Below are 16922 nucleotides of genomic sequence, written 5' to 3' on the forward strand. Positions count from 1 at the left end.
CTATATGTATGAACATGAAAAATGGTTATATATATACTTTTATAATAAATTTTTTAAAAAACGTTCTTACCAAATAGTTTCATAATAAGTTTTACATATACAGAGGTGAGCAAAAGTAGTTTTGCATTGGTAAGTGCAAAACACAGTTTATTCTTGTATTATATATTTCTTCAAACAACTGTAAACCTACTTTTGCCTACCTCTGTATACTAGATTCTGTGAAGATTATTTTTTTCACTCAAGAAGTAAATAATTATAAAAGGTAAACTTTGTAATTGATCCATTTAGAGAATTTAAATTAACTATTACCGAAGAATTCTATCAACAGCAAGTTTGAAAGGAGGACTTATCCAAATATTCAGCTTGGAACTTATGTTCCAGTTATCTATTGCCATGAATATCTATTATTCTCCCACCCTTAAAACAAACAAACCACTTTATTATGCTCATAGATTGACTGGTTTGGGAATCTGGATAGTGCATATAGGGGGTTGCTTGACTCTCTCCATGATGTCTGTGGCCTCTAACAGGATGATTTCAACAGCTGGTGACTTGAATGGATGGGGACTAGAATAGCTGACAGTGGAAGATCTATTACCAAGATGGTATCTTCACTCACCTGTCTGGTGCCTGAGCTGGGATGATCTGAAGGCTGTCACTGCTGATGAGAACACCAACATATAGCCTTTCCATGAGGTTTTGGCTTCTTTTAGAATGGTGGCTGGGTTCTAGAAAGCTCAAACTGAGAAGGAATATTCTGAGAGCAATCATTTTAGTGTGGGAAAACTTTCTAGGCGTGTGAAAGAACTTATGGCCTATTTTTTTTCTTCTTTTTAACTGACATAATGAATATAATTTACTCTAGGCTATAGAGAATGTGGCAGTTAGATTGGGAGCTTGCATTTTAAACCCTGTTAAGTAGAACACGTTGCTGATGTGATGGATACTGTGAATTGTCCATCAAAATCCAGCCTGCCCCTCTTCTTCAGTAAAAGAGTTGTAGCTGGGCTCATGACCTAGTCAAAATGCACATTTCTTAGTCTCATTTGAAGCTAGGTGTGGTCACATGAGTACATTCTCACAACAGAATGGGGGCAGAAATATGTGTGTTAACTTTGAACCTGGGCCTTAAGACTTAAGACCTATAAACCTCTATGCTCTTTTTTACTTCTCACAAGGTAGAGCATGGAGTTCTTCGACCCAGCTTCAACCACACCGTTGAGAATAACACCATGGTGGATAGTAGAGCAGTAAGATAAAAGGCACCTGGGTCCCTAGATGGCCTCATGGAGAAGAGCCAGTCTAATAACTGGGATTGCATTATAACCTTGTACAATCCTTGTGAGGGAGTAGCAAACTTCTTTAAATCACGCTGTTTGGAGTCCATTACAAAAGTTTAGCTTTGCCCTAATTAGTAGATAATAGATTTGCATTACTGAATAATAGCTGGGAGCCTAAGAAATGATGTTAGGGAAAGCCACCTTCCTGTTGTTCACCTCCCAAGCCCTTTAAAATGCTTTGTATGACCAATATTAAAGTCTTTGTACATATTATTTTTTGCCATTACAACTGCAGAAGAACTTTCCTCTAGAGGAAGCACTAGTAGTAAAATAGTCATGTTTTACGTACATTTTTCATATCTATATTCCTCTTTTATTTCAACAGGATAGCCAAAATTCTTCATGCACCAATGTTTCACTTGAAAGCCCAGCAGCCTGTAATTATTTTGGCATCGTGGTAGATCTCAAACTCTGGAAACACAGAAATCACATTCCCATATTCACATGTAGAGAAACTGTACTAATCCAGAATCATCAGAGGCAGTCTTATAGGAGAGAACAGCAGTTCTCCAAGTGTGGTTCAGGAGGTCTGCAAGGTCAAACCTATTTTCATAATAATATTAAGATGTCACTTGCCTTTTCTACTCTTATTCTCCCACAGGTATAAGACAGAGTTTTTTTAGAGGCTGTGTGACATGGGATAAAGTCATCACTCTGTTGGCTAATAAAATGAGCTTGTATATTCTTGTGTTTTAAAAATTCTTCAGTTTTAACATCTTATATACATCAGAAGCTATAATTCACATAAACAAAAGCTCTTTGGAGTTTTAAATAATTTTTAAAACTGAGGGTTAGAATAAAATGTTTAACTTCTCAATGGTGCTTAAAACATACTTTATTTTTCATTACTTCGAATGCACCACATTCCAAAAGTTACTGTTCATTTGACTATCTACCAAGCTTAGAAAATGGTGTTTCCTGGTTCAGAGGAACATGTCTATTTTGAGGAGAAATTTCCAAACAATCTTATTTGGAATAACAGTTGAAAACCAGAAGAACCTAGGTATGATTAAACTGTAACAGCCTGAGAAAGGAGCAGGATTTGCTTGCTCATCAGTTGAGGGTGGACAAAGAGAAGTAGTCACGGTTTCAGGGTAAAAGGCATTGCATACTATATTGTTACCCCTCTTTTTTAAAAAAGATTTTATTTATTTTCAGAGAGAGGGGGAAAGCAGGGGAAGAAAGAGAGGGAGAGAAACTTCAATGTGTGAGAGAAACATCAGTTGGTTGCCTCTCGCATGCCCCCTAACCAGGGACCTGGCCCGCAACCCAGGCATGTGCCCTGACTGGGAATCGAACTGAGACCTTTCAGTTCACAGGCTGGTGCTCAATCCACCAAGCCACATCAGCCAGGGCCATTATCCTTCTTAAATCTTTGGTACCAAGTTAATGAATTCATACATTCTTGAAGAGAGTTGGTATTAAGGTAAATGGTCATGGATTGAGCTTCAGGTCTATACCAATATAGGCAGAACCAAGGGACACAGGCAGCAGGGGAGTGTTTGTAGAGGGAGATAACTAGGAAGGAAGCATGTGTAAGTAACCCATCGAAGAATCTGAAAAACTGGATTGGGAAAACAGAGGCTCTTGACTTCAGGGGGATACAAAAGTAGGCATTCAAGGCAAGCTATCCAATCTTCCAAAGGACAGAGGGTCCCTAGCTGACAGTTATCCTAAAATATTTCTGTAATACATATAAAACCACACACACATATAATATCTATTCATAAGAGATACCCTACTAGGCTATGTAAGATTCATGTACCCTCATTAGTGGTTTTAAGTGTAGCAGGAAAACAAGACTGTATACAAGATTCCACAAGGAAACGTAAGTGCCCAAATAGATTTATCAACAAAATGCTGTGGGAAGGTTCATACCAGGTTCAATATATACTTATTACTTATAATTCGTCTATTTCCTGGGGTTAGAATCTTTGGGGAATAATAAGTAGACTGGGTAGAGGAATTATTGAAAGAGGACACAGCACTAGTTAAACAGTGTTCCTGGTCCTACCTACTTCTCTACCCTACAGCCAGAAAGGTGGTCACTCTTTCTCTGATGATTCTCACCTTGGATGAATGGCTTAAATAGGGCTGTGCTTGAAACACACACACACACACACCATTCACTATTTCTCTGATGATTCTCACCTTGGATAAATGGCTTAAATAGAGCTGTGCTTGAAACATACACACACACACACACACACACACACACACACACACACACACACACACACACACACACAGAGTTTGCTTAAGCAGGAAGGGAGACTTATTAAGGAAACCCTGGGAACCCGGGAAGCAACAGAGTATTGAGGCACTGAACTTCCCATAGACTGGAACCAGCAAACGGTAAGACATCAGGAAACAATTCTGCTACATTTCTTCCACCATCCTGGGGCCATATATTCTCTCACCTCTGCTTCTCTTTGTATATCAGTAGACCTTTTTATCTATTAAATCTATTGGCTTCTCTCCATTTCCACTGCTATGACCTAAAGTATTATCCTTTTTGTTTCTAACCTGGAAAACTGAAATGACTTCCTAATTTTTCTCCTTCCATCTAATCTGGACATTTCTAATCTGTTGTTCGGCTCACCATAGCCAGTTGTTAAAAATGGAAAACTTATTCCATGGTTTTCCATTTTTATTAGGATAAAAACATCAAAATCTTAAACATGGTGTGGAACTGGATTACACTTCACCTACATTCAGTGACCTTCTTTTTGGTACCCCTCTCTATTGGAGGATTTCACAACCCTGCCCCTTGTTGTTTTCAGGCATGGCAAAAGTTTGGATGATGAAAAGTGAAAGAAATGTGAGCACATGCTTTAAGAACCAGTTGGCAATTTACCACTTTTCTTTTCCTTCTGCCATAACAATGGCTATATTCCAGATAGAAACTGCTCTGTCAGCCTGAGTCCAGAATAAAGATGATACGGAGCAGAGCCATGGTGGGTATGTTGCATGAGAGATAAATAAACCTTACTGTAGGCCACTGAGATTTTTGGAATCACTTGTTACTCAGCATAACCTGGCCTCTCCCAATTGATACACATGGTTTATAAGCTCTTACTTAATGCTCCATCTCTTTACTGTAGACCCACTAGCCTTTCAGTACTTATACAAGATGCTCTTTCCCATCTTAGATCATTTATCTATGTCATTCTCTCTCTTTACAAAGTTCTTAGCCCTGGTTGGTGCGGCTCAGTGGATTGAGCGTCGGCCTGCGAACTAAGTGTTGCTGGTTTGATTCCCAGTCAGGGCACATGACTAGGTTGCACGTCAGGTCCCCAGTTGGGGGCGCGAGTGAGAGGCAACCACACATTGATGTTTCTCTCCCTCTCCTTCTCCTTTCCCCTCTCTCTAAAAACAAATAAATAAAATAAAATAATTAAAAATATATATATGAAAAAGAAGAAGAAAGTTAGTTCTTGACACCTATTTTTTGCCCCGTTAACATTACTCACCAGTGAGATCTCAACTTTAACTGTGAAGTACTCAGGAAAGGATTCCCTGACCTGTATTCAAAGTACCCTGAATTGACCTTCTCAGTCATTATATCTCTTTAATGAAGTATAAATTCCATGAAGACAGAGACCAGGTATGCCTTCATCAGCACTATATTCCCAGTGATAGGAAGAAGGGACTTTTTCCTTTTCCAAAGAGTTGCTTTTTCTGCATCTGTTTACATATGGCACAAATTGGCCATTCTAGCCCTAGAACCATAATACCTCCCACTCCAGGGCCACCAGTTAACTGATCAGCATTCCCATGTTCTATTTCCAGATTATTTGAAACAGAAACAGATTGCCTAAACTTGAAGATGTTCTATCATGGTCCATCCAGTTCTCTGAAAAATCTAAGTCAAGCAGAATCAACATGGCTACAGAGAACCTGTTTTCTCAGAGAATGGAATGTGGGCTGAGCAGATGTCCCAGAATGTATCTGCTATAGTCACTACAACCGATTCTACTCTTCTGTGTTCTTGACTTTAACAATCTTCTCAAAATTATCCTCATAGAGCACACACAAGGGGACAGTCCCTACAAGAAATTTTTGAAGTAAAAAAAAAAAAAAAAAGAGTGTGATCAAATAGCTCTAACTCTGTCTCTGAGTTTTGTCTCTCCTTTGGTAGTCTGTGATTATGATACCACTGCTACTTCACTGTGATCCCTTGGGAGTAGGGGGTTACACTTCTTTTAATGCTAACATTAAAAAAAAAATCTCTGATTCTCCAAAATGTTTTTGGGATAAACTAGAATTATTTAAAAAACACTTTACTAATATTAGAGAAGAGGGAAATAAAAAATGTAAGGCAATAAAAAGTGTGGCCCACAAATAAAGTTTTTTGACCTTTTCCCTGGATATATAGTTCTTGTCTCATTTCACTTGGGATATAATGGAAAAGAGGAACCTTATCATCGATATATTCAAATGTCTGTTTCTCACTAACAACACACAAAACAAAACAATGAAATTCAACTCTCTTAAGATTTTTCCTGCAACATTGTTTTCACTAAAAAAATAAAACAAAACACTTTTTAATTTTGTTAATTGAAACTATTTTTATGTTTGGCGATTTCTAATTTTTAAAGACCTTTTAAAATCTCTATGAAAAATGTTTACATACTAGTGATACAATCCAGATATATTGGAAGTTTTTAATTTCTTATATGGACATGTGTAAAAAAATATTTTTATCTTTTTTATTGGTAATATAAATTAGAACATAACTTCAGGTGACCTATACTTAGGATCCCCTAAAATCATTTGCAAATAGGGACTGAATACAACTCATCTGAATCAACACGATATGGGTTTCCATTAAATTTTTTCAAGTGTGCTACATTCTGATAAGTTTGTTCCATGTACTATTACTTCCCCACCCTAGCCTGTACCGTTGAACAGGCTCTGAGATGGGTTGCAGTTTTTAGCCCAAATTAAACTAATTTACTGTTTAAACATTACATTTTCCAGATTATGAAGCAGTTTTTGTCTTGTTCTCCCTTGTGTATTGTACTACTTTCCCCAGAATAATGGATCTCAGAAATAATTCCTAGAACTTTAAAAACTTTTGTTTGTTTACACTCAAATGTGACATATAACATTAAAATTATCAGTACTTATTTTAGCATTAGAAATACGTAAAGTTTGAAGTCTTTTTCTATGGAGAAACTTTTGAAGGGCTATATAATGCTTTTAGTTCAGTTTACATGAGGATTCTATTTTAAAGTACTTACAGCAGCATGGTGTAGATGAAAACAAGCACAGGACTGGCAACTAGATTAGGAGATTCAGGTTCTAGGCTCCATTTCTGCCACTAAGTTGCCATGCTCCTAATTAGTAGGGTAAACTGTCTTATTTTTTTCTATTTATGATAAGAATTAGGCTGGACATTTTAAGTCTTTTCTAGTTCTAAAATTCCATACTGCTGAAAATGTGTAAGTTTTCTGTCTTGTATCTAAATTTATTTTTAAAAAGAATGCTCATTGACTGCATTTCTAATTTAGAATTACATAGGTAATTCTAAATTCCATAATTGTTAAGCACCTACTACGTGCACGTCAGCCATATCAAATCTATGCTGGAGTATGGCAAGACAAAAATAAGCAAAATGCATCCACAAACATTTAATGCCAATGAATTGTACACTTATAATTGTTAAGATGGTAAGTTTTGTTATGTACATTTTATCACACCAAAAATATATATGTATATATATCTAAATGAAGTGCTCCCCTAACATTTCATGCCTACCATTTAAAATTAAACTATAGTGGTTTCACAAGTCTTTTTCTAAAGGAATCAATCAATCCAGAGACAAGAACTCTTTCTTAATCCTAGCTGTTACCTCCAGGGCCTAGTATACTCACTGTCTGACTCTTAGTTATCAGGGAGGGCATTTATAACCTGGCTTTTCCAAGTATTGTTATTTCATGTATTTTAATTTCCATTTTTACAACCAAGGCAATGCATTAAACATATAAAAAACTCTAAAACTTTTGAAATATACACCAGAAAAATCCCTTATCACATGAGTAGGTGTTCAGAAAATGTGGTCACAGAATGCTAGACCTTCAACAAATGTGTGTCAAATTAATGTGTGGGATTTGAGAAGACAAAACGGTAAACACTGCATCCCAGCATCAGTCCAACGCATCTTACATGGACTGTGAGACAAGTACCTAATGGTATATATACTTCTTAAGAAGTATGCCAACTAAGCCGTTATTCAATAGCTGTCTAACTAAATAATTCCTACCACTTTTTTTCAAATAGCTTTTAACAAAGCCATTGTATTTTAACCTCAAATAATCTAAAGGTATACAGTTGCCTAGAATATCCATTCACTGATCAGACAGAACAAAGCTACCTGTTGGAGGCTTTATTGGCATTCCTGAATACTATACATAGTCATTTTTTAAACCTCGATTTACACTATTTAATTCTGTGTTACCACGTTACTAATAAGCTAGCTTGGATGTTTACTACACCAAGGAAAGTTGGCTTTTTTCCATTCGTGGGGCTGATCCCGCCCCATCTCCCTCAGTTTAAAATGTTAAAAATGTTAAAACAATTCAAGAAACCAACTAACTAAATTCTAAACTCTGTATAGTTCCACAGACAAAACCATAGTTCAGCGCTTGGGAAAAGGTCTCTCTAAAAGGCTACGCGTTAAAAGCTGTCAGGGACTGCGAGCCGCTTACATTTCTTGAAATGTACAGGCCACACCCAAGTTGAGCCCCGTGCACCTTACTGGCTCGAAAGGCGCGCTGGCGTGGGAGGGAACAAAAGGCAAGATTAATAGCTGGGGTGTTGGAGGGAGGCAGGGGAATGATCCATAAAGTTTGAGTTCCGAAATACTTTGGGTTGTGGAGGTTAGAAAAGGGAACCGTTGAGATCAGGCCTAAACTTCAGCAAGAAAAGAAAAATGGCCCAAGGAAAAAGAAAAAAAAATATATATATATATCGAGCAGGCTTCCGAGTTCCAGTGTTCACAGCGGGGGCCGTTAAACGAAGCCCGAGAGCGGCCGTGTTTTCTTCCTCTTTCCGCCTCCCGAAACGCGAGCCCAGTCCTTTCCCCTCACTTTCACCCCGTCTGGGTCCAATAACTGTCCCCTCCTCGGAGCCAGGTCGAGAGCCGCTCCGCCCCACTCCCGATCCCCTCCGCCCCACCTTTCCCGCCCCGCGGGAGGCAGCGGCCCGAGCCGTCACGTGTCCTGGCAGCCGCCAAGTGAGGCCGCTTTTGCGACGCAGTGACAGCCAAATGGTGCGACACCAGGAGTTTGCAGCCGCGGCCGCTGCGCCCCGCACCGAGAGACCTGAGGCGGCTCCTGGCGTCGCCCTAAGGGAGCGACAGAGCGAACAGAGTCCGGCGCCGGAGGGCGGCGGCGGCGGCGGCGGGCTGGCGGGCGGCGAGGGGGAGTCCGCTACAAGTGCCCTCGCTCCCCGCCGCTCTCCATGAACCGGGCGAAATAAGCCGCGCCTCCAGCAGGGGCTGCGCCTCCATGAATCCCTAGTTTGTTTTTTTTCCTTTTCTCTCCCCGCTCCTCACTTCCCTCCCCGGGTCCCGTCCCGCCTTCTCCCTTCGTGAGCGGCGGTCGTGTTCAGGTGCGGAGTCCAGAGCTGAGTGCAATGGCGTCCAACCCCGAAAGGGGGGAGATACTGCTCACGGAGCTCCAGGTAAGGGCCGCAACCCGGGTGCAAGACGCTGGCGGAGGAGAGAGGGAAGCAGTCTGGCGCGGGGTCGGGGCCCAATGGAAGCCGTGCCGCCGCCGCGCCCCTAGCCCGCTAAGTGCGGAAACTCGGGTTGTCACTCGCGAGCCGGACCCTCTCTCGCCCAGAGCCCTGGACTGCCTCTGCTTTGATTACCGATCAGAGGGACCCCATCTCTGCCTGCAGCCCGAGTCAGCTCTCTCCTGGTCCCGGGAGCGGCCAGCTCATTGCCCCCTCCCTGGGTGTCAGAACCGGGGGCAGACGCCCCAGCCGCCCCCTCTCTCCGCCCGGCTGGGCCCGGCCCCGCCCCGCCTTTCGCTCGTACACCGCTGCTCTAACTCCTTTGAATGACTCCCGAGCTGTTTTCTCTCCCTCCCTTTCCCCTCAGACTTCGCACAAAGAGCGCCCCCATAACTTCCAGCCCCCAGACAAGTGTTTTTGTTTTTTTTTTTTTTTCTTTAATACATCTCTCACTAAATGCTGGCTTTACTTAAGCAGCCGTCTTCAGGTGACTGCATTTCTTTCCCCTAATTCAAGAACTACCTTTCTTTTTTTTTTTTAACCAAGTGATATATGTGGTCCCTCTTCTCAGCTGCTTTCCCGTTCTCACCTACAGCGTGCTCAGATTCGTAAGCTTAAATGCTGATGCTTTTCAGACTTTCATTTTCCCTCCCGTTTGAACACCATTGGAAAAGCTTACAGAAGTTGTTTACAAATGAGAAAGCAGTTGACCAAGGGAAAATTCTGGACACCGCATGCCTACAGAAAATGAGAGCAAATCGCGTTTCTTAATTAGTTAAATCCATGTCGAGTAGCAATATTATTGTTTCCCATTTCCTGCTAAGTATTTGATGATGTAGGCACGATTTTTGATTTTAGGTCTCTATGATGTACCAAGGTACCTACACTACCCTATTCGGATTGTTTTTCATTACTTAGGAGTTTTCCAGAGATGTTTACATCTGGATTAAAACTTCATGCCTGTGTTTTTACTTACTTATTTTGGTTTGTTTTAATGTAGTCTTCTATAAGGAAATAAAAAGCACACTTACATTTCTTTATGTGCGTTGGGTAGTTAATTTTTTTTTTTTTAACTTTGAGTTTAGACGCAGAGGGGTTGATTCTTGATGTTAAAATTAAGTGTTGCAACTGCTTCTAAGTTTTTTGCCGTTCAAATCTATTTTTCGATAGATCCCTACACTAAGCTTGGTTTATTGTGCATGATGTAAGCTTGAATGTACTGTTGTAAAACTTGATATATCCTTCACAAAAACAGAGTCCAACAAGGTATACCAATGCACTATTGGAAATTTGGAATCCTTGGAAATGCAAAGCTGAATTTCATATTGAACATGTTATATAGTATTTTAATTGCTCTTAGGCCTTTATAAGGAGGTAATACAGCATATCACGTTTGCTAAATGAATGGAATTTATTGTTTTATTTATATGATCTTTTAAAGTGAAATGTGAGGCACAATTGGAAATGCATTTCATTGCTTAATCTTGAAATATAAAAATCATGCTTTGGTTCTGGTTCTGAAAAAGCCATGAAAATGACAGGACTGTTTTCTTTTTTGTTTGTTTTTGTTTCTAATGGTGTGGCTTCAGAATTATAAAGTATTTGGCATCCTTATTTGTATTTTATAGAAAGTTGGCACAAAACACACTTACTTTGACACTAGACCTGAAAACATTTTCATGTGTATTAATATATAACATTGTGGACTTAATAAGATCAGTTTTGACAATAACAATGAAGCTAGTTAGAGAAATGAGTTTTAAATATAACTAAAAAATGGGAGGAAAGTAAGGAAACAACTGAAGTTAAACTTTTAAATAATGTAAAACATAGTCCTCTCTAGAATAAGCATAGTTGTCATTGTGTTACCTTATAGGTTGTCATATATATCCAGGGCATTTTTCATAGTGTATTTGACTCCCAGTTCTAATAATAGTTATTGAATTAGAATTTCATCATGTTTATTAAAGTAATTGAGAATATTATTTATATGAAGATAAATGGTGATGATATTTGCCTCACCAAGTATATCCAGCTCTTCAAACATTTTATTATTTCATTGGGCCAAGAAACTAGACTATAGTAATGAAATATTTATTAAACTTGCTAGTAGAATCAGTTTTTTTAAATCTTCTAAGTTTGAATTTATTTAGATTAAAAGGTTGTTTAGTGTGAAGTTCTTAATTCTTCTCTGCCGAATTATTTTAAGTGTTTAAATAGTAATTTATGTTACAAGTTTTAAGCCCTGTTTAGTTGTTAAAAACTGTTACTTTGTCATATCTTGTCTCAGGAATACTTGTTTCACTCTGAAAGTTACATGTTACCTACTTTTAATGAAATTGATATTTATTTAAAAATATATACCCAACATTTAAAAATCATTTTCAAATTACATTGCAGAATTTGAAATATTATCTGTTTGAGCTGGAGTTGTATTATTAATAACTTTGGTTGTGGAAAGACAAAACAAAGAAAATCTAAAACCACAGTACTTTGTTTTGCTAATTACTATAATATTTCTGTGGAGTAATGTTTAAAGTATACACAAACTGATGGCTAGAGACTTCAAAGTGTAAGGGAGAATATTTGCTGTAGTAAAAATTAAAATAGGCTATTTAAAAATGTAAAAGTAATTGACAATTTCTAATTTTTATCTTTTATAACAAATTTCTTGGGTCCTGTTCTCTTTCTTTTTTTTTTATTTGAAATGTAATGGGAAACTTAATGAGATACGTTTGTGAGGCCAAAGAAGTTAAAGTTTATTTTCAAGGAAACTGGATTATTGAAAACTATATAAAGAATCTCAAACTGAAAATGTTGGCTAATTTTGTAGAATGCAGATTCAGATGTTGAGTAACATACTAATAAAGTTACCTTTTTGATTAATGGAGATTCATCATCATCAAAATACCTGATAAAGTGCTGGGAATCTAAAATTCTATTCTCAGCAGAATTTATTTAGGTAGAGGTGACTTGCTCAAGTGGAAGCTTGAAGTAGCCTTAAATTATAGGGATTCATTTCAAGAAAGACTGAGTACCTACCAAAGCTATATTGGAGTATATAAAGTGACAAGATGTGGTTTTCACTTTCTAAAAGAGAGTACAAATAACATTTGTTAGATTATTTGCTGGATGTCAAGACATTGTACTTGGTACCCTGTACACCTTATTCTTTACAACAATCCAATAAGATGGGTGGGTGTTATTTTCATTTTACAGATCAAGAAATTAAGTTCAGGGATGTTCAGCAAATTGTTCATGGTCACTATAAGTATGAGTTTTCCACTAGACTATTCTTTACGGTGCCACAGTTTTGTGCACCAATAAATGTTCTGCATTCTAATGTGGTAGATGTGTAAACTTTCTAAAAATTGGCCAACAATGTAATTAACCAGAGTTAATTTTAGTATAAAATTTATACTATTTGTTAAGCTCCCCTAAAACGAGAAAAAATGATTTCCAATTCTATTTAGTAGACTGTAATTTACAGTGTTTTTTTTTATTGTGATAAGGTGGGATATTCTACACAAAAGAACAATACCAATACCTTTTTTGCACATTTTCTTCATTTAAAAATTATTTTTTCTGATGAAAGTTGTTAAATGTTTGCTCTAAACCTTCCAAAATATTTTACATTTCTCTGTAGACTCTCCATAAGATAAACCTTGCTTTAAAAGTTTAAGCTTAAGTATAATCAATCAAGTTATGTGTTTCTCATTGATGAGAAGTCTTGATTTATCACCTAGGATGAGAAATGTCTTGACTGTTCTAAGAAAGTTGATTATAATCATTAACATAAAAAAATTACTTCGTCTTCTTTAATTTACATTTCTAATCTCTTGTCTCAAAAATAGTCCCTTGACAAGTTCAAAATGGATTTCTGCACCAGTTTTATTATATCTACATAAATAGCACACTGTTTATTTTATCCATTTGATGGTAAATTAGGAGATGGCATCTAATTTTGCGGTGATATTGGAAAGGGGGAGGACATCTCTTTATTGGGAGGATTAAAATTTGAGGGTGGGTTGGAGGAATGTAGTATGAGAAAGGTAGGATGGGTAAAATAGATTTTACAGTTTTTTCAAGTTATAAAAGTGATACATGTTCTTTGTAGAAAATTTGGAAAATGTACAAAAGCACAAAAGAAAAATGTGCTCATAGTTCTCACTCAGAGAAGACTGACAAACTTTTCCAACTTATAAGCTCCATGATATTTGAGTCTATTTCCTCTTCCTTTTTATTTATTTTTTATTTTTTATTTTTATTTTAAAGATTTTATTTACTTTTAGAGAGCAGGTAAGAGAGGGAGAAAGAGAGGAGAGAAACATCAATTTATGGTTGCCTCTCACACGCCCCCAACTGGGGACCTGGCCCACAACCCAGGCATGTGCCCTGACTGGGAATTGAACCTGAGACACCCTTTGGTTCGCAGGCCAGTGCTCAATCCACTGAGCCATACCAGCCAGGGCTTTTCCTTCCTTTTTAATTGAGATGTATTTGATAGTCAACATTGTGTAATTTTAAGATGTTCAATATATTAACTTGATATTTTCCCTTTTTTATCTCATTTTCCTTATTAGAATTTTTAAAGAAAAATGAGGTTCATAGAGTTTTAAGGTAGAAATAACTATAGGTTGAAATACATTTTTGGCACTAGTTCTAGATAAGTGGATCTAACTTACTGTATTGACGTTTTTTTTAAATCTCAAAACATTTTGATTTTGAGTGAGTACTTTGTGATAGTCAAGAAGATAAGTTAAGTAGCAAGCGCAGTATGTACTTAGTAATGGACAACTCCAACTCGGGAGTGACACGGTATCTGTCTCCTCCCGTGTTGAATCGACATCTTGCGATGACGCTGGAGTGTCCTCTCCAGTGAAGCTGAAGCTACAGAGCCTGGGCAGGGTGATATGGAGGGTCTGCTGTTGCCCATGCAGCAGACCCCCCCCTCTCTTCGCAGCTGAAGGGTCCAAGGGAAAGACGGAGTCAATACAGCTTGGTTTCAGGTGCGCCGCAGGAGTTGCCGGTGTTGACTACAACGTCAAACCGCCTTAGGGACTCCAGCTCCGGATTTTCTGTCGGGGTTTACTCCCTTAGCCTTTCCCCTGAAGAGGTATGCCGCAAGGCAGCGGAGGTTTTTTGACAATGACACAGTATATCAACTCTGAATAATAAAGCAATACTACAATGTGGTTTTCAGCTTAGATTTGATTATTGATACTCTTAAAAGAAATCTGCATACTTTATTGAATATAGCATATCTTTAAGTAAATTGCCAACTCTTTATTGACTATGTAGGTAAACATCTCTGTACTGAAACTAGTGTTAGAAAGTGATGGCTCTAAACTGGATCATGTTTTTCTGTCATCTCTGATTAGTATAATAGAGATTAGTTCTAGTCTCCTACAACTCCAGCTATTCAGGTTTGATCAATGTTTAAATAAAGATTGGTAGGGGTACCTTCTAGGCATTCTCTGTTTACTGCAGGGCTTTGCATCTGATTTGTTTTCTCCTTTTCTGTTTTTCAAATTTGGCAACAGTTGATTTTCATGCCTTTTACCAGTTTATTCCTTTGTGCCATACTTTCAAACAAATGGGAAGAGTGGAGTAGTAGTTTATAGAGATGAAAATGCTACTTCCTAAAGCATACATGATATTTGAATGGAAGAGTTAATTCTATATCATTTTCTAGGAAAATGTATTGTGCTGAACAGTTGTCAGTGTCTACTTTATTTCAAAAACTAATTTTACTCTTAATGAGAGTATGAAAAAAATCGTGATATTTACTATGATTAATATTTGAAATACAGCAGAGTTCAAACTTAGCATCAAAATTATAAAGTTGAAAACTAGTTAAAAGCTTTAAAAAGATATTGTAAAATTTTGAATGGGAAAGCATACTAATGAAAGTAACTTCTAATACCTTAGAAAGTATAATAGCATTTATTTTGATACATGTTTAGTTTCTCTTGTTTATCTTATGAACTCTTATTTGAAAATAGCTCTATTGTCACATTCAGTTTTTCACAATCTCACAAAAATTGCATTTGTGTAGCATGTGCATAAATATTGTCTGTTAAGAATAAGGAACAAGAAAGCCTGGGAGGAGTGTATTTGATGATAATAAACACCTTAGATTAGAAGGTAAATGTTGGTGTCACATTATAGAGATTAATTGATACACAGAATTACATAATATATAACATTTTTAGGATTTATCTATTTTAGAAACTTGGCAGTGATTACTTTTTCTAATTGGTTAAAGCTTTTTACCTCCTTGGCTCGCAAAGACCTTACTTTTAGGAAAGTTCTTATGGCAGCATTTGGAATTTATTTTAAATTATAGAAGACATATTTTCCACTTAATACTAGAGTGATGAATAACATCTTTAAACATCAATCATATTGTTTTCCCTTTCCTGTAGTTACTACCTTAATGATTCTCTACAGAGGTGCTTGTTCTGCCTGTTTCAGAGTTTTCACTGAATAAAATTCATTAAATTTTTGAATTTTTTTTTTCTTAAACATTAGGTACACTGTATTGGATTATTCATTATCTATCTATTGCTATCTATTATTATAATAAGCACCCATGGACTACCACTCACTGCCCACCTCCCTGCAAAAGCCAGGAACTTAACCTACATGTGGTTTTTCTCCTTTCCATCTCCCCACCTTTATCTTCTTGTCAGCCAAGGTAATCATCATCTTTAATTCTGTGTTCATTCTTACTTTTTAAATATATTTTTGTTGGATATTTAATTCTAAAAGATACATCTTTTACTTTATTTGTTTTTATGTAGTTGTATTGAATATAATCTTTCTAAATCTGCCTTTTTACTTGTTGCTGATTTGTCCATATTATTGCATATTGCCAGAGTCACTCATTTTAATTGCTGTATATAATATTTCATGTAGTAAAGTAGTCACTAACTCTCCTTGTTGGACATTTGGATATTTATGCAATAACTCTCCATTGTTGGGCAATTAGTTGTTCTCTGCTTTTGTAATTGTGAACAGAGCTACTATGGGCATTGTGTGCTCTTTTTTGTTTTGTATATCTGTTTTATTGTATATATCTGCTTCTGTTGATTGTATACCTAAAGGTAAAATTGCTGCTTCAGTGGGTAGGTTAATGCCCAACTCTAGGAGCTGATGCCCAGCCTCTGATGTGGTTGAGCCAGTTTATATTTATATCAACAATATATGAGATGAAAAAGACCCTTTGGTTATCTATCCTCTTGGACATTTGATATTGTCTTTTAATTTTTACAAATCAGAACAACATAATATGCTCTATCATTATCTTGATTTGCATTTTCCTAATCACTGATGTAGAACATTTCTTTTTATGTTTACTGGCCTTTTTGGTTTTCAGTGAAATTCCTGTCGTGTCTCTTGCTGATTTTTCTGTGTTTTTCTCATTGATTTATGAGAGTTATTTGTATTCATGTTAATCTTTTGTGTATATTGTGCTTGTCTTTTCTTAGTTTGTAACTTATTTCACTTCTTTTTAGGGAGTTTGTGGGATGGATAATTTTTAAATGTTTTACCTTATGGCAGATATTCAGAATCATTTACATCATTGTGATCAGCAAAGGTACACTTAATATCTTTTCTAGATTTGGTATATACAGGGTAAAGGTAGGAGTTTATTTTCCGTGGATTTTGTTATCCCACTGGTGTGCAGCAACATGCAGTGCATGAATGACTATTTAGTCGGGGCACTGACCTGTTTTCCCTAAGACTGTCAAATAAAATGACAACAGCCAACACCACAATAGCCATCCGGTGTGAATAAATCAAAATCATACCTTTTTTGTTGTTGTTGTTAGA

At 37.1% G+C, this 16922-nt stretch overlaps 1 protein-coding gene across 1 annotated transcript in view; it reads left to right on the plus strand.

The window, feature by feature from the left end:
• The first annotated feature begins 8630 nt into the window (after positions 1–8630).
• Positions 8631–16922, plus strand: part of PKN2 (protein kinase N2) — a 147166-nt gene continuing 138874 nt past the window's right edge. Inside the window, exon 1 of the mRNA XM_090269696.1 lies at positions 8631–9029. Coding sequence (XP_090125822.1) covers positions 8982–9029 — 48 coding nt within the window. The 5' untranslated portion in view covers positions 8631–8981. The remainder of the gene's footprint in view (positions 9030–16922) is intronic.

Source organism: Furipterus horrens, unplaced genomic scaffold, assembly GCF_987537825.1.
Source record: "Furipterus horrens unplaced genomic scaffold, mFurHor1.1.pri manual_scaffold_3, whole genome shotgun sequence".
In the NCBI taxonomy this organism is placed as follows: domain Eukaryota; kingdom Metazoa; phylum Chordata; class Mammalia; order Chiroptera; family Furipteridae; genus Furipterus; species Furipterus horrens.